The following is a 20,000-nucleotide window of genomic DNA, read 5'->3' on the forward strand; positions in this document are numbered from 1 at the left end:
AGGTGAGGTTGAGACGGAGGTGCACTTTCTTCTTCAATGTGAGAAATATGAACTTATTAGAGATACCTACTTCGATAAATTTACCAACCTAATCCCGGAGTTCCAAAACCTGGGAGAACAGGAAGTACTGCCCATCTTACTTGGACAGCAAGGACAGACAGCAGCTCTTGCTGCTAAATATGTCACTGAATGCCATAGAGCAAGGGACAGTGATTAGACACTACACACACTATACACATGAAATACTTACCATTTCCAGCACCACACAAAGAAAACACTATACTCAAACACATGACACACACAAACAAACACACACACAAGATTATATGTATAAATGTCTTATCTATAGTATGTTCTGTATTGTATTGTTTGATTACCTGCTTTGGCAATGCAAAGAAATATTTGTCATGCAATAAAGCTACCTTGAATTGAATTTAATTGAATTGAGAGAGAGAGAGAGAGAGAAGTAAGAGAGAGGAAGAGAGAGGAAGAGAGAAAGAGAGACAGAGAGAAAGAAAGAGAGAGATGGAGAAGGAGAACAAGAAAAGGGAGAGAGACCTACAGCATAGTACTTGAAGCTGCAGTTTGTATCTTTTACAGAAGAGCCAAAGAGGAGGCCTGTAAATGATTGTGTTTGTGTCAGTATTAATCTCTATCTATGTGTGTGTGTGTATGTGTGTGGTGTGTGTGTGGTGTGTGTGTGTGTGTGTGTGTGTGTGTGTGTGTGTGTGTGTGTGTGTGTGTGTGTGTGAGCCTATAATTAAGCCTCTGTTAGCGTTACTGAGTCAGGAGCAAGGAGAAGTCAGACTGCAGGGGATGTGCAGAGAAATACATAAACACACACAGTTTACATTCAGACAGGAGCCAGGGTCACAGGTGTGTGTGTGTGTGTGTGTGTGTGTGTGTGTGTGTGTGTGTGTGTGTGAGAGAGAGAGAGAGAGAGAGAGAGAGAGAGAGAGAAAGAAAGTAATCAGAGAATTTATGCATCCCCATGTAAGGACATGATGGTAGACCAGTGGGGAATACACACAGACACATAATGGACACACACACACACACACACACACACACACACACACACACACATAATGACTTGCTCACATGGACACCCAATTTCACAAACACACGTGTAGCCTTTCCTCCTTTCTTCTAAAGCCGACCAATAGCACAGTCCAGCATTCCCTTTAAACTGAATGGACCAATAGCACAGTCCAGCAGTCCCTTTAAACTGAATGGACCAATAGTCCAGCAGTCCCTTTAAACTGAATGGACCAATAGTCCAGCATTCCTTTTAAACTGAATGGACCAATAGTCCAGCATTCCCTTTAAACTGAATGGACCAATAGCACAGTCCAGCAGTCCCTTTAAACTGAATGCATCGGAGCAGATTTGGATGCAAGATGAGGATTCCATACGTCTTCACTGGCAGAGCTTTTCCACTGAATAAACCATAGAGTTAATTTTGAGTTTACATTTCCCAACACAGACACACAGATAAAGACACACACACACACACACACACACACACACACACACACACACACACACACACACACACACACACACACACACACACACACACACACACACACATAAACCACAGAGCTTATTCCGAGTTTACGTTTCCCAACACACACACACACACACACACACACACACACACACACACACACACACACACACACACACACACACACACACCTTTTTTTAATTTACTGCTCTACTTCAGCTTGGGCGGAACAGGACTTTTTTAGCTGAGTTTCCTCTGCCAAACTAGAGCCTGTAAATTTGTGTGAGTGAGCGTGTGTGTGTGTGTGTGTGTGTGTGCGTGTAAACGGTCTGAGTGTGACAAAATCAGGTGTTTGGAAAAGTTCCCATCGCTGACCGGTCCTGTCTTGGTCAATATCTCAATGTCTCAATATGCAGATCTCTAGGGACAAATATCCACATGCAGTCTCCCCAGTAAACATCTCTTTTCTTTTCTTTTCCCCTCTTTCCCACCTTCTCTCCTCCCCTCTCCTCTCTTCTCCTCTCTCATCCCTCACTTCTCTTTCTCTGTCTCCTCTCTTCCTCGGTCCCTTTGGAGGCCTTTGTAGAACGTAGAACATGGTTCTGGGAGCGAGGGCAGCTGACGCTCTGGAGGTTTTTAAGGAAAACGTAATTATGCTTATCCTAAATTGGCTAATGATGATGTGACATAAGCTAGATCTTGGGGTGCTGCGGTGTGAAGCTAGAGATGATGGGTGTGTGTGTGTGTTTGTGTGTGTGTGTGTGTGTGTGTTGTTTGTGTGTGTGTGTGTGTGTGTGTGTGTGTGTGTGTGTGTGTGTGTGTGGTTATGAAAGTGTGAGAGGGACAGGCTTGAGCGTTTCTTTTTCCTTCCATTTGAATAGTTGCACGAAAGGCTCTCGGTGAGCTCGTTTGTTTCCTGTGGAGCCAGGTGTGTTTGAACCTGCCGCTATTCTGAATGTAACTAGTGTCTACACGGACCCAGTTGGGTGTTGCACCTAGTGAATCAGCACTTTACGATAAAGAAGGATGTGTAGACAGTTTTTATGTTGTGCGCATGTATGAGAAAGTTAGACAGTGGGTTGATAATGCAGTTACACTTCTCTTCTCTCTCTCTCTCTCTCTCTCTGTGTGTGTGTGTGTGTGTTCTCTCCATCTCCCACTCTCTGCTTCTCTCCTTTCCTCCCTTCTCCCTCCTTGTTTTACCCTCTACACTCATTCTTACCCTTATTCCACCTATCCTCTCCTCCCTGCCTCTATCATTTTTACCTTTCTGGTTCTCTCCTCTACTCTCCTCTCTCCCTTTTTGGTTATCTCTCTCTCTCTTTCTCTCTCCCTCCTCTCTCCCTTTCTGGTTCTTTCTTTCTGTCCCTATCTCTCTCTTCCTCTCCCTCTCTCTCTCTCTTCATGCGCTGTCTGGGAGACATTAGCGTTAGCGTGCTATGAGCCAGCTGGTGGTTCCAGGAGCTCCACGTGTTGTTCTCTTCCTTCACCACTGGCCCAGATAGCCTCCTCCACTTCACTGCTGCTGCCGCTGCGCTACCTTTCTGGAAGTTTCTCTTGAGCTCCTGATTCCGCCGTAACATTCTTTCTCTTTTCCTCTACCCTGCTAAATGGCTGAGGCGACCTCTCGCTCATACGGCGGACAGAAAAGCGGCCAACTGGAGAGGGTTCTGACTGGAGGACTGGCCGAGAGTTAGACGGCGGCCATCGCCAGACGGCCACATTGGACTGGGTCTGTAGCTCGTTAAGGACTTGATTTAAGAGCCGGGGCTGGTTCTGGTCCAGACCCCACTTCTAACTCGGATCCGCCCGGTGCTAACACACCCTCAACACGACCCCTGACCCTGGGGTGAACTGCACTCTGGGTCAACAGGCTCAGATCCCGCTAAGCTAGCAAGGTACAACCAGAGCCTCCACATTTACATCACTAGTGCAGTGGCTGTACAACAAAGTGAGCCAAAGCGAGCCTGCAGACAGCACCATGTCCGTAGCTGGGCGCCATAGGTCAAGATTTGCTAAACGTCTTAATTGTTGTCTATGTAAACACGTTTCACACCCAAACAACCACACACATGACATCTACGAGAAGGTGTGTGTGGAACAGGACTCTGTAGACAGGGTTGAAAAGTTAACTTTCGTTCTACTGGTATTTTAGGATGATTATTTATTAATGGTGGAAAAAGGGGTAAAATGCATGATGTGTTGCGCATTTCATATTCAAATGCACTTATGCATACTGTATGTATTGGCCCCTGTATAGAGACCAATGACATTGATTGATGGATTGATTGATTCTTTCATTCATTGAGTGGTTGATTGATGGATTAATTGATTGATGGATTGATTGGTTGATTGATTAATTGATCTTACCTTGCGGTCCATCATGCATTGCTGCAGCTGTGGCTGGTCCAGCACTGGGTGGTAACAGCTGTCTGGTCGCCAGGCAACCTCCCGCCAATCACACGTCCTGTTATCAGAACAGCTCAAACAGGGGACCACCCAACGACCTAGGAGGACACAGACAGACAGACAGACAGACAGACAGACGGACAGGTCATCAGGACAGCAAGAGAGAGAGACAGAGAAAAGAAACACTCATTTAGACAAACACAGAAGGTTACAGACAGACAAACTGAACAGACAGAGTTCAAAGCAGGGAGACGATTCAGGAAAGTCATGAAGATTACAGACAGACAAACAGACAGACTTCAAAGCAGGGAGACGATGCAGGAAAGTCATGAAGATTACAGACAGACAAACAGACAGACTTCAAAGCAGGGACACGATGCAGGAAAGTCATGTAGATATGCTTCCAGCACACAGACATGAGCTTTTTTAGGAATTTTAAAAACATTTTAAAAACTCCTTTTAGCCTTACTCTGTGATTCAGACAGGGGACTGCTGTCCTTTCTTTCTCTGTCTCTTTTTCCCCCTTTCTCTCTCTCTCTCACTCCCCCTCTCTCACTCCCCCTCTCTCTGTCTGTCTCTGTGTGTGTTTAGTTCACACAGAATCAGCGGTGCTCTACCCTGCGGTGAAAAGACCTTTTGCTTTTACAACACAGCTTGACCTCTGATCCAGCACTTAACCCTGCCTGTTTATAACACACACACACACACACCCACGCACGCACGCACGCACACACACACACCACTACAAACAAACATGGAAATGTCTTAAAATCTGTGCGATACTTACTTCATAAATTAATAAAAATACAAAATACATACAAAACCAAAGATATAAATGGAGAAACATCTTCGTTCCCAAGAAAGAAAGTAAATGGGTAGGAAATGTCAGTCATAAGTAGTTGAGGTTTTGGCAGCAATCTGGTGAACAGCATGTGACTGACTTCAGCGGCTTGGCAGTATGACAGTGCAGTAAAACTCTGTGATGCTGTCATTTGATTTTATTTATTTATATTTTATTTGTATTTTTATTTAACAGTTTTCTACAGCACAGTAAAACTCAAACTGTGATGCTCTGATTTTATTTTATTTAGCTGGGATATCAATACCCAAAACCCCACTAAATATTGATAGCCTAACCATAGCTATTATTTAAAGTTGTTTATATAGTTCCATAATATCAAAATACATTCTTATATAATTTCAAGATGTGAGTTTTATGCAATAACTCTGATTTTCATTTAACAGATGTCATAAATAATAAGAAATTACATTCAATGAATTCATTTGTATGATATGAATGCATTAATTGAAGCATTTATTAAAAAAAATAATTTAAAAAATATTGTATCCAAACAGCTCTCTGTAGTTTTAGTGAAAGTGCAACATTTACATTGGTTGAATTTCCTATTGTGATGCACTCTTTAGAATGTCAATTGGTTGAATTTCCTGTTGTAATTCACTCTTTAGAACGTCAATTAACTTTCAGATACTTGCACACCTATGAAGTAGTTCCATTCGTTTGCCCGCATTACATTTGTATATCAATTCACCTAACTTGTTTAAACAAACTGTCATGTTGCAACAGAATCACATTGTTGCAACAAGAGAATATTAACAAGCTTGGTGCTGTGGACTTGTGCACACAACCAACCATAGTTTGAATTACAAAGAGACAGAAATATCAGTTTTGAGGGGGTCAGATCATTTTTCTGATATTGTGAAAAAATATCATTACAGTTGGCTACAATACAAGTCAACTCCTATTTTTACTAGGAAAAATGTAATGTATGTTTTTTCATAGTATGCTCCATAATCACATTAAAGATTGCTCAGGTTTCACATATCTTTAGGCAATTGTGTTGATTTGACACTGACTACCATAGACTATAATGGAAAATTGGTTTCTGTTTATACAGTAGGCTATATTAGAGGGTTGGATCTTACCTGAACCAACCCGTCGCTGAAACAAACAATCCTCACAGAAACATTAGAAACACTTCAATTTTAAGCAACAATTTCACAATGCTACACAACAAGTTGTTTTGCAATGATGGATGGGTGGCACAATCTCTGGGCTATCGCAAGATTTACATTCAGTGTCTGTGACAGTACAAAATACAATACAAATGATGAAAATACTGCATGTACAAAGCTGAAACTACTCAACAATCTGGCGTAGAATCAGGGCTAATAACAAAAAACAGTGAATTGACCGATCGCAAAACCCCGGAAACACGTTGAATGAGAAGGTGTGTCCAAACTTTTGGCCTGAACTGTATATATATATATATTAGGGCTGTCAATCGATTAAAAAAAATATCTAATTAATTACATACTCTGTGATTAATTAATCTAAATTAATCGCATATATCATTTTTGCTGTGAAAGTATTTTAAATATTTACATTCAAATGAATCATCGAATAATCAGCATCAGTGACATTAAAGTTCAAAAACTCTTTTATTATTATTTTCACTGTTCAAATAATTGGCATAATAATATATGATATGACCTAATATGCTGAGGAAATAAATTCAAATGTGCTTCGGGAAGACGTTTTTTTTCACATACAAGGCATTTCAGGCCACAGATATAACCTATGGGACACAAAAAAATAAATTAACACTCCCCTCAATGTCAACACTTATTTCTTTGCATTGATGCGCGACTAGAGTTGATGAACTCCGGTGATATGCAAATTCCTTGTTGCAGACATTGCAGAGGACGTTATTTTCAACACTTCATTTTTTATCAACACCATCAGGCCATTTTTTAAAAGTAAATGTTCCAATCAATGATCCAGGCAGCACATGTTCTTCTCTCTCCTTCATTTTACAGTCTAATTTTTACTGACTAGAACGGCTCGGGGTCAAAGGTCATAAGGAATCGATTAATCTGCACTAATTTTTTTAATCAGTTAATTTTTCTCAAATTAATTAATCGAAATTAATCAGTTATTTTGACAGCCCTAATATATATATATAGCCCAACACAGGAGACTGATGAGGTCTTACCAGGCATGTCTCCTGAGGAGCATGGAGGCCGATCTGGAGCCTGGGACTCGCCTGAAGACCTCACCCCACGCAGGGGCTCCAGACCGCAGGGTTGGTCCGGCCGGACGATCAGGCCGCAGTCCTGCAGACAGGCACAGGGGAGGGGGCAGAGGAGACGTGACAACATCAGTAAGATGACCTTTGACCTCACCTCTTCAAGTATGGATGCTAAAGATGGATGATGGTCTCTGAGTCTCCAAGAGGCAGACGCCAGAGCTTTGAGTGACCGCCTTTTGAGTCACCGCTAGTTTCCAAAACCTCCTCCTCTCCTCCTCTTCCTCTCCTCCTCTCTCTCTCTCCCCCTCTCATCTATCTAGTTTTGGGGGGGGTCAGATCATTTTTCTGATTTTGTGAAAAAATATCATTACAGTTGGCTACAATACAAGTCAACTCCTATTTTCACTAGGAAAAATGTAATGTATGTTTTTTCATAGTATGCTCCTTAATCACATTAAAGATTGCTCAGGTTTTACATATCTCTAGGCAACTGTGTTGATTTGACACTGACTACCATAGACTATAATGGAAAATTGGTTTCTGTTTATACAGTAGGCTATATTAGAGGGTTGGAGCTTACCTGAACCAACCCGTCGCTGAAACAAACAATCCTCACAGAAACATTAGAAACACTTCAATTTTAAGCAACAATTTCACAATGCTACACAACAAGTTGTTTTGCAATGATGGATGGGTGGCACGATCTCTGGGCTATCGCAAGATTTACATTCAGTGTCTGTGACAGTACAAAATACAATACAAATGATGAAAATACTGCATGTACAAAGCTGAAACTACTCAAAAATTAAACGAGAGTCGGAGGCTCCTTCCATGACCTCTAGGGTCCTTGGTGGGTGCCGTCGGGTCTGGACTCACTACAGAGAACCCGTGAACCCCCCCGACCCCACACACACATCTCCTACTCAGAACAGCCGCCCCCCTCCCCACACACACACACACCGTTCCGTACGATTCGTCCCGTCTGATTCGCTCCATCCTCAGCCCCTCTGTCCGACGCTTTGTCCAGGGGCTTCGCGCAGACTGCCCACATTCCACACGCGGCCGACGAGCCTCTCGACAAAGTGCCACAAGACAACTTAACAGGGATTTTCTTGTTCGTACCTGTGCACAGTGTATCCGCGCAAACACGACGCGCCGTTTGATTCGGGCCCGTCGGCATAAATCAGCGCGGCCTCCGCAGCGCCGCACGGCACGCAGGAAACCGGCCGGCGCTTTCTTCTGCTCCGCCGCCGCAAACTCTCACCGAAACGCCAAGAATAACACGGAGGGGGGGGGGGGGGAAGAGGGAGAGGAGGAGAGGGAAAGAGAGAGGGAGAGGAAGAGAGGGGGAGACAGAGAGGAGAGGAGGGAAAGAGAGAAGGAGAGAGAAAGAGAGAAGGAGAAAGAAAGAGAGGGAAAGAGGGAGAGGGAAAGAGACAGGGAAAGAGAGAGAGAGAGGGAGAAAGAGAGGGAGAAGAAGAGAGGGGGAGACAGAGAGGAGAGGAGGGAAAGAGAGAAGGAGAGAGAAAGAGAGAGGGAGAGAAAGAAAAGAAGAGAGGAAAGAGAAGCCAGAGGGGAGGGAAGGATGGATGGAGGGAGACAGATAAATGAGAGGGAGGGAGAGAGGGATATAGAGGGAGGGAGAAAGAGGGGGAGAGGAAGAGAGGGGGAGACAGAGAATAGAGGAGGGAAAGAGAGAAGGAGAGAAAGAGAGAAGGAGACAGAAAGAGAGAGGGAGAGAGAAAGAAAAGAAGAGATGAAAGAGGGATGAGAAGACTCTATGAGAAGTCTATGATTAGACACACACACACACATACGCAAACAAACTCACACACACACACACACACAAACTCCCTCCCTCACTCACTCACATACACACATGGGTATATTTCTCTGATGTGATTTGACAATCAGACTAGCATTATGGGAGTGAGTGGCAGGATGATAGAGAGAGGGAATGAGTGAGAGAGAGAGAGTGAGAGAGAGAGAGAGAGAGAGGGGAGAGAGAGAAAGGGGGAGAGAGAGAAAGGGGGAGAGAGAGAAGGAATGAGGGAGAGTGTTTTGAAGTGTTTTAAAGTGATGAATGTGTGTATAGCTGCTTTCAGACATGTCCTCCGCACTATATGTGGATCTTTGTCAAATGGATGTCCAACCCTTCAGGTGATTCAGATATGATGCTTACAGGCGGACATTATATTACACCTATATCTGAAATCAGCTTATATGTTTGTGTGTGTGTGTGTGTGTGTGTGTGTGTGTGTGTGTGTGTGTGTGTGTCTGTGTTTGTGTGTCTGTGTCTATGCTTGTGTATGTGTGTGTGCTTGAAACAGAAGTCGCTGTGTTTCCTAAATATGTGAGAAGCTCATGAGGCACTAGAGTCGATAGCAGAGCTCCAGAGTTCAGAAGACCCTAAAATCGCTTAATCTGGTCTGATCAAAGAGCACGCTTAACTCACACGGATGGAAGCAGAGGGATTATCCTCATAAGATCATGAACTAACACACACACACACACACATGCCTTTGTTCATGAGTACCTGCTTTTGCTAAACCCGAAACAAAGACTTCAACAGCTACACACACACACTCACACACACACACACACGCACACACACACACACACACACACACAAACACACATACTACCCACCTGCCCTCTCCAAAGGGACACAGGCCCATAATCCTGAAGGAGAGAGTGGACAGTTATCCCTGAGATGGGATTCTCAAGACAGAAGCTGAGTAACTCTACCTCACACACACACACACACACACACACACACACACACACACACACACCTACACACACACACGGTCCTCCCCTGGACGAAACAGAGGCTGATACAATGAATCACGCATGAAGTGGATTTAGGAATTTTCCGTTGGCGGAATGACAAAGAAACAGTGCAGCCAGGATGAGGATAATGCAGCTACTCTTTATATGCTCTCTGTCTCTCACTCTTGTTTTGGCTGTGTTTATTTGTTTGCATGTTTGTTTGCGTGTTTGTTTATTTGTTTGTTTGCATGTTTGTTTATTTGTTTGTTTGTTTGCATGTTTGTTTGCATGTTTGTTTGTTTGCATGTTTGTTTTGTTTGTTTGTTTGTTTGTTTGTTTATTTATTTCTTTGTTTGTTTGTCTCAGTGTGTTTGTGTCTCTCTCTCAAGATCAAGGATCACAGAAAGTCAATCTTCTATAGGAACTGAACCTGGCAATGCATGCACACACACACACACACACACACACACACACATTGAGTACTCCACACAATCTCTGCACACACACACACACACACACCACACACACACATTTGAATTCTTTATTTGAATCCACTAATCACATTTCTAATAGAAAGGATTCAAATATTCTCAGAGATGATACAGCTTTGACATTCAAGGGTACATAAAGCCTTGCCTACGCCACACAGCAAGACTGCCTATCACAGCTGAGATGGAGCAGAATTTTGCCAGTTAGACTTTCCTTTTGATAGCCCTGCCAGTCTTAGTCCACTCACAGTCACACACACACACACACACACACACAAACACACACACACAGACACACACACACACACACACACACACAGTCTTAGTCCACTCACAGTCACACACACACACACACACACACACACACACACACACACACACACACACACACACACACACACACACACACAGTCTTAGTCCACTCACACACACACACACACACACACACACACACACACACACACACACACACACACACACACACACACACACACACACACACACACACACACACACACACACACACACACAGTCTTAGTCCATTCACAAGTGTCACGACCCTCTGGGCCTCTTTAGGCAGGTAGGGCCTGATTAGGTTAATTAGGTTGATTGCGTACACCTGCATCAGGGCGTGTGCTTATAAGGGCTTCTCCTCCTCTTCCCTTTAGGACCTTTTCTTCATACCAGTCTGGCATTACGCATGAGTGTTTGGACATTGGCATATTTTTTGGAAATTTGTCTTCAACAGAACTGGACTGTACACACACACACAGACAGACAGACAGACAGACAGACAAACAGACAGAGACAGAGACACACACACACACACTCACACACTCATCACCAAAAGCATGTCATTGTTGGCCTGAGGGAGCATGTCCAAATGATGATTTATTCCAACCATAAATCAACCAATGAAGACACCGGACAGAGACACGCATCACACAATCCACTGGCCATCAGCCAATCATGGCAAAGAACACTGGCCATCAGCCAATCACAGCAGAGGATACTGGCCATCAGCCAATCATGGCACAGAGAGGACTGACAGAGAATAATAACACTTGAGAACCTGAATGACATGCTGGAGATGAACAACTTTGACTTTAGAGAGGACATGGCTCAGCCATGGAACAAGGTCATGTCAAGGATTTCCGGTTCCGGCGCCGTCGAGAGAGGCAGCCTGTCGAGGTAGCTCTGTGTGTCTGTGTTTTTCTTACCGTCTTTTGTTTACTTTTTACTTTTTTTACTTCGCAACTTTTTTGGATTACGCACTGTGAGGAGTGTTTTCATTCTATCCTATGGATATGGATCTATTACAATGGTCCAGCGGCAACAAACTTGTGCACACAAGGAATCAGCTGCTTGCAATACGACGGAATGCTGGTAGGGTTCACGTAAACATCCCGGAGGAGCTGTGGTGCTTTGGGGGTGCAGAGCGGGAGTTAAAGTGAGGACTAGGCGTCGGGGAGAAGAAGTGGCAACACAAGCCCTCAGTTCCTTCGATGGTTATGGGAAACGTGAACTCACTGGCCAACAAGACTGACGAACTGGCTGCCATGGTAAGAAATCAGAAGCTGTACAGGGATTGTAGTTTGCTATGCTTCACGGAGACGTGGCTAACAAGCCATATCCCCCCAGCTAACGTTGAGCTGCCCGGCTTCAGTGTAGCTCGTTTGGACAGAGACTGTAAACTTTCTGGCAAAAAGAAGGGAGGCGGACTGGTGCTGTACATAAACAATAGATGGTGCAACCCCGGACATGTTACAGTGAAGGAGACTGTATGCTGTAAGGATGTGGAGTTACTAGCGGTTAGTCTACGACCATACTACATGCTGAGGGAGTTCTCGCACGCCATTGTTGACGTCATTCACTCTACAGTCGCTAGGCTCCAAACTCAGCACAGTGATGCCTTCTTTGCGATCTCTGGTGACTTCAACCACATTACACTGGATTCCACCCTCACAAACTTTTACCAGTTTGTTGACTGCCCAACTAGGAAAAACAGGACAATAGATCTCATGTATGCAAACGTGAGGGATGCTTACAGTGCCAAAAGTTCAGAGGCTACCAGTTCAGCAGTTCAGTTGCACCTTCAGGAAGTGGACACCGGAAGCGGATGAGGCTTTGAGAGACTGCTTTGAGTCCACTGACTGGAGTGTGCTACTGAATGGAGAGGACTTAGAGGAGGTCACACATTGCACTACTGACTATCTGAACTTCTGTATGGACATTGTTGTTCCCACAAGGACTGTACGCTGCTATCAATAGGAAAAAGATGGCGTTTAAGGAGGGGGACATGGCAGAGCTGAGGCGAGTACAGGGGGAACTCAAGAATAAGCTGAAAGAGGCTAAGGAGGACTACAGAAGGAAGATGGAACAGAAGCTGCAAGATAACAACATGAAGGAGGTGTGGGACTGTATGAAGTCTATCACTGGCCTTAAGAAGAGCAGCAGCTCTGTGGAGGGAGACCTGGACAGGGCGAACCAGCTGAACCACTTTTACAACAGGTTCGATTGCCCATCCCCCAGCCCCCACCCCACCTTATTACCAGTGCAACATTCACCCCCACCATCACTGGATATTGCACCCCTCCCCCACATGGCGACCACAAACAATGAGGTGACAACGACCTCAGTCAACAGCCATCAGACACACAGACCCCAGATGCTGCCCCCCTCCCCTCCCCTCCCCCCCTCCATCATCACTGCTGATCAGGCTATCGCACCTCTCCCCCACATGGTGACCACGAGTAGTGCGGCAACAATGGCTTCAGCCAACGGCCATCAGTCTCTAGCCACACGACAACCCTCTCAGAAGCACCCCTCCTCCTCCTCACCCTCCACTCCCCTCATCCCCCCCATCTTTACAGCTGATCAAGTAAGTTATCTTTTAAAAAACTTCATCCCTCGTAAGGCAGCGGGCCTGACAGACTGTGTCCAAGGCTGCTCAAGGCCTGTGCTGCTGAACTGGGGGAGCCACTGAAGCACATCTTCAACTGGAGTCTACGTCTCGGACAGGTTCCAACACTGTGGAAGACATCATGTCTCACCCCTGTCCCCAAGAAACCACACCCCAGTGAGCTTAATGACTTCAGGCCTGTCGCTATAACATCACATGTGATGAAAACAATGGAGCGACTGGTCTTAGGTATGCTCAGACCCCAGATGCGCCATGCACTAGACCCGGTTACAGTTTGCATACCAGGAGAAAGTGGGCGTGGATGATGCCATCACTTATCTTTTACACAGGACACATTCTCACCTAGACAAGGGGAAAAGTGCTGTGAGAATCATGTTCTTTGATTTCTCAAGTGCTTTTAACACCATCCAACCCCTCAGACTGGGAGACAAGCTCTTGCAGATGGGTGTGGACGCTCACCTGGTAACCAGATTACCTGACCGAGCGACCACAGTTCGTCAGACTGAAGAACTGCCTCTCTGACACTGTGATCAGCAGCACCGGAGCGCCACAAGGGAACTGTGCTCTCTCCAGTCCTGTTCACCTTGCACATTTGACTTCTGCTACAACACCGAGTTATGCCACATGCAGAAGTTTTCTGATGATACTGCAATTGTGGGGTGTATCAGGGACGAGCAAGAGGAGGAGTACAGGAGCCTGGTGGAGAACTTTGTGCAGTGGTGCAAACTCAATCACCTTCAACTAAACACTTCAAAGACCAAGGAGATGGTGGTGGATTTCCGCGGAGGTCTAAGCCTGCTCTGCTACCAGTCTCCATTGATGGGGGTCAATGTGGAGGTGGTAAGCACCTACAAGTATCTGGGTCTCCACCTGGACAATAAACTGGACTGGTCAGCCAACAATGATGCACTCTACAAGAAAGGACAGAGCAGGCTGTACTTCCTGAGGAGGCTGCGGTCCTTCAACGTGTGCAGCAAGCTCCTCAGGATGTTCTATCAGTCTGTTGTGGCCAGCGCCCTCTATGCAGTGGTATGCTGGGGAGGAAGCACAAATAATAAGGATGCTGGGCGACTTGACAGGCTGGTAAGGAAGGCTGGCTCTGTAGTGGGAGCTGAACTGGAGTGCATCACTTCATTATCTGACAAAAGGACCCTAAAAAAACTGATCAACATCTTGGACAATGAATGTCATCCGCTCTACAGCACTATCAAAAACCAAAAGAGCTTGATCAGCTGGAGACTTCGCTCACTGCCATGCACAACTGAAAGGCTGAGGAAGTCATTTGTTCCTAGGGCCATTGAACTGTTCAATGCCTCACTAAAGGGACGAGGAGAGATAGACTTCTCTGCTTAGTCTGTCTGCCTCTCCACCCTCTCCATTTTTGAGTACTGACTGCCCACTACTGCTTTACTTCTGCTACAATACTGAATGAATGAATGGCTATAACCCTATTACCTCAACCTGTTCTTGCACTGAAATAGTTTTTTATTTTACCGTGTCTACATTATACTTTACTCTCCTATTTGTCCATATTATTCATGCTGGTCTCTAGACCTTACTCTTGCACTGTTGCACTGTTGGACTAATGTTGGACTACTTTTGCACCTTCACCATGACACTCACTCTCTTGAGTGCACCTTGCCATGCACACATAACTAAGGACTATGGTTGGACTACTGTTTGCACCTTCACCATGACACTCACTCCCTTTAGCACCTTACCAGTCCCGGCCCTGTCACTACAAGTGTCTTATGCTTGATCACCCTCAAGCACATTGGACTTTCTTAATTTAATTTATATAGTGTATTTAGTATTTAGTTTTGTTAGTTTTCTAATCTTTCTTATCTTCTACTGTCTTTATTGTACAGTGGAGTTTAGTTATATGTTTATACTTATACTTATGTTTACCATTTCTGCTGTAAGTGCATGTTGTGTGTGATGTCTGTATGCTACTGAGACCCGTGAATTTCCCCTTGGGGATCAATAAAGTATCTATCTATCTATCTGCTAAACAAGTAACCTTTTCAAAAGAAATGACCAAACCAAAACACCACACCACACCAAAACACACAAAACCAAACCAAACCAAACCAAACAACAACACACTACACCACACCACACCACATCACACCACACCACACAAAACAAAACTACACACCATACCAGAGTAGAACACAGGCCCATATGGAAAGTCTGCAAGGCTGATGGCTAACACAACACGTGTGTGTGTGTGTGTGTGTGTGTGTGTGTGTGTGTGTGTGTGTGTGTGTGTGTGTGTGTGTGTGTGTGTGTGTGTGTGTGTGTGTGTGTGTGTGTGTGTGTCTGTGTGTGTGTCTGTGTCTGTGTGTGTCTGTGTCTGTGTCTGTGTGTGTGTGTGTGTGTGTGTGTGTGTGTGTGTGTGTGTGTGTGTGTGTCTGTGTGTGTGTGTGTGTGTTTGTGGCTGGTGCTGCCATTGTTATGATGGATTACACCAGTTCAGGAAAGGCACTTCTTGCGTAATCCCACAGAGGCAGGATTAGGCCAAATACTACGGTGTAATCCTATCTCCTCCTTACGCTTCCACGCAAATCCTTCATTGTATGGGAGAGGACAGCTCTTCTGGCCCTTCTCAATTACTCAAGCTGGGAACAGACCTCCCCATGTTTCCAATCACACTCGGTAAGAACCACATTGAGTAGACCAAACCTATAGACCCTTTCAACGAGAAAAATAAAAACAATGCTTGAACGTTCTATTTTGTTCCCAATCTACTTCTGCTTCATTAAGATATACATAAGTTAAAACGGAAGCCTTGTGGGAACAATTGTGATGCTGATATTGGAACTCTCTTGAAATGACGTAGCGTTGCCAAGGCAGCAATTTCACTGGATCTAAACAAATCAATCTAACCATTGAAATCACCATTAGCGGTGGCTTTCTTAACCTATTTCAATAATTTTACGTTTCTAAGATGTTAGTATATTTTTTTACACTGAAGGAATCACATACTACAACATATATTCATACCAACACGATCAAATTCGTAACTACAGAGTTTTATTTTAGCATGGGTTTCCTCCGTAAAAGAGACCTGCATGTAACTTCACAGCATGCGGTTAAAATCCTTAAATACACAGACGTATTTTGGCTTTATTTTTTAAGCAAAAAACGTCACTCAAAACCACTCGGTGAGTTGCACAGTTTTGAAAACGAACGTTAAGGGTTCTTTTAGGACTGGTTTGAGCATGCCTGTAGGCAGCCACTCTGACTAGTCAATGGCGATTCAAAACGAGTCAGAAAAGTCGAGACAGGACCAAATGTCAAAATTTCGGTGTCCACCACTCTAGTTCTTTCAAAACAAACCAGAAAAGGGACTCAAAGTGCTAAATACCGGAATTTTCCTTTAACTGGAATTTTGTTTCTTTCTATTACACCTGCCAGGAAATCCGTGTCAGGTGGCTAAGCTGCTGCCTAGCAGGTAAAACACGTTTAAATGGATATATTTCTTTTTATTAACTCAAAATGATGCCACATACATACAATGCCATTTAAGCCACTTCGAAAGTTTGTTTAGATCCAGTTATTCTGCCGTCATGGAAACGGAATGTCACACTTCGGTACTCAATAGAGTGTGTGTGTGTGTGTGTTTAAGTGTGTGTTTAAGTGTGTGTGTGTGTGTGTGTGCGTGTGCATGTGCGTGCGTGTGTGTATGTGTATGAGGGGCCGTCTAGGCCTTAATTCATACTTGGTCTTACACACACTATCATAATCTTGCACATACACCACTATGCTCATGCACACTCACTATTATAGTCATTTTACATGTATGTATGAGAGGGTATAGTCGTGTATGTGAGAGAGTATAGTAGTGTATGTGAGAGAGTAAAGAGTATAGTAGTGTATGTGAGAGAGTATAGTGGTGTATGCGAGAGAGTATAGTAGTATATGTGAGAGAGTATAGTGGTGTATATGAGAGAGTATAGTGGTGTGTGTGAGAGAGTTTGCATGAAACTGAAGGGAGTTTGCATGAAACGGAAGGAGTTTGATTTCTCAGTTCCTGATTGGTTTGTCAATGTCACTTCTCTCTAGCTAACCAATTAAAATCAAGGAAGGGGAGGGACCTACACTGTCAACAATGTTCGTGTAGACCTAGTGCTCGAGGAAAAAATCAGCCAACTCCTATGTGACTAAATATTAAACTATTACTGCAAACCGAATGCAAATTAGGCTACAAAGACATGAGGGGTGCCTATTCTATTGTAATTGCCTAGGCTACTTGATTTCTCAGGAACTGAGAAATCAAACTCCTTCCGTTTCATGCAAACTCTCTCACACACCACTATACTCTCTCACATACACCACTATACTCTCTCACATATACTACTATACTCTCTCGCATACACCACTATACTCTCTCACATTCACTACTATACTCTCTTGCATTCACTACTATACCTTCTCGCATACACTACTAAACTCTCCCGCATACACTATTATACTCTCTCGCATACACTACTATACTCTCTTGCATACACTAGTATACTCTCTCGCATACACTTCTAAACTCTTTCTCACATACACTACTATACTCTCTCACATACACTACCAAACTCTCTCACATACACTACTATACTCTCTCACATACACTACTATACTCTCTCACATATACGACTATACTCTCTCACATTTACTACTATACTCCTTCACATACACTACTATACCCTCTCATACATACATATAAAATGACTATATATATAGTGTGTGTAAGAACAAGTATGAATTAAGGCCTAGACGGCTCCTCATATGTGTGTGCGTGGTGTGTGCGTGTGTGTGTGTATGTGTGTGTATGTGTGTGTGTGTGTGTGTGTGTGTGTGCGTGTGTGTGTGTGTGTGTGTGCGTGTGTGTGCGCGTGCGTGCGTGCGTGCGTGTGTGTGTGTGTGTGTGTGTACAGTGAAAGTCAGAGAGAAAGAGTAATAAAGATGTATTGCATCGAAATATGATGGGAATCAGTTGGGGGGGGGGTAAAAAAGAGAAAAAAGAGAGTGTGTGTGTGGGGGGGTCTGTATGTGTGTGAGAGAAAGAAAGAAAGAAAGAAAGAAAGAGAGAGAGAGAGTGTGTGTGTGTGAGTTTTAGAGAGGGCAGAATATCATGGAGGTACTGAGCCAGTGAAGGGGATTGTTGAGTGTACTGTGCCCCCTTTCACACACACACACACACACACACACACACACACACACACACACACACACACACACACACACACCACACACACACACACACACACACACACACACACACACACACACACTCACACACACACACACATTAAATCACACTTGAGCCCGCACAAGACATTAAACACATACCATACCTATAAGACAGCTTCAGTTTCTAACACATTTATCTTAAACACACACACAGATGCACGCACGCACGCACGCACGGACGCACGGACGCACACACGCACACGCACACACGCACACACACACACACACACACACACACACACACACACACACACACACACACACACACCATAAAAACCCAACCACACACACAGACATACGCAAACATATGGACCCCAACAAACACACATGTGCATTCAAAGAAGGACTCACATGGCAATAAAAACACAAGTGCGCGCACACACACACACACACACACACACACACACACACACACACACACACACACACACACACACACACACACACACACACACACAAAGAAGATAAATTCCCCATACCATGTATACAGGCCTAAATAAACCATCTGGCATTTGGGTAGGAGCTTGGGACATACTCGGGCCAAAACGAGTCTTTCATAACACGCCCCCAAAGAGCCACTTTACGTACACACACACACACACACACACACACACACACACACACACACACACACACACACACACACACACACACACTTAAGCCTGACACACACAATCTAAACCACTTGAAGACCAAAATCTTCAACCACTCGAATTTAAAGACTATATATCTGTTTTGTATCTATCTATCTATCTATCTATCTATCTATCTATCAAAGCCGTTCCCATTCCCCATCTAGGACACTCAGATCACCTCTCATTGTTTTTACTGCCCAAGTATTCAGCACTCATCAAACGTGTGAAACCAACAGTAAGGACAGTCAAAGTGTGGCCAGAGGGAGCTGAACTTTCCCTAATCAGAAGCCATGGATGAACAGTGAGATCAGACTCCTGCTGAAGGCACGAGACATCGCATTTACAGTACAGTAGGTGACGCTCAAGCCTATAGCTCATCTAGGGCTAACCTGAAAAGGGGCATCAAAAAGACCAAGCACAACCACAAAGCTAAGGATTAAGGACCACTTTAAGAACAACTTTGATCCCCGACGTACTGTATGTGGCAAGGTATCCAGGCCATCACAGATTACAAAACTACTAACTCCCCCCGTCACCGACACCTCCTTGCCTGATGACCTGAAACACTTCTATGGCCGCTTTGATATAGCCTGGGTTTTCCCATGCTGCCTTACGCACGCAATTTTATTCACGCTGCTAGGCAGCCTGGATTCTATGGACTTTGTTTTCTCTGCAGCCCAACAGCCCCTCACACTCCAACACCGATGTGTCTGAGCAGGACTAATTCACGTAAGGCTGCTGGTCCTAATGGTATCTCCGGGCGCGTACTCAGGGCCTGTGCTGGGCAGCTGACTGAGGTTTGGACATATTTAATCTGTCACTAGCCCAGGCAGATGTCCATGCGTGCTTTAAAACGACCTCCATTGTGCCGGTGCCAAAACACTACACTGCAAGCCTTAATGACTTCCGTCCAGTTGCAATCACCCCCATCATCTTGGAGTGCTTCGAGAGGCTGGTCCTGGCCCA

The 20,000-nt window shown here is 44.5% G+C and overlaps 1 protein-coding gene across 1 annotated transcript in view; it reads right to left on the reverse strand.

Annotated features, from left to right (window-relative positions):
- The window catches only part of cped1 (cadherin-like and PC-esterase domain containing 1), a 121,318-nt gene that overhangs the window by 11,358 nt on the left and 89,960 nt on the right, over positions 1-20,000 (reverse strand). The window contains exons 16-17 of the mRNA XM_048268845.1: positions 6,934-7,054; positions 3,881-4,017 (exon numbers count right to left, since the gene is read on the reverse strand). Of these exons, the coding sequence (XP_048124802.1) occupies positions 3,881-4,017; positions 6,934-7,054 (258 nt within the window). The remainder of the gene's footprint in view (positions 1-3,880; positions 4,018-6,933; positions 7,055-20,000) is intronic.

This window comes from Alosa alosa, chromosome 17 (genome assembly GCF_017589495.1).
Source record: "Alosa alosa isolate M-15738 ecotype Scorff River chromosome 17, AALO_Geno_1.1, whole genome shotgun sequence".
Taxonomy (NCBI): Eukaryota; Metazoa; Chordata; class Actinopteri; order Clupeiformes; family Clupeidae; genus Alosa; species Alosa alosa.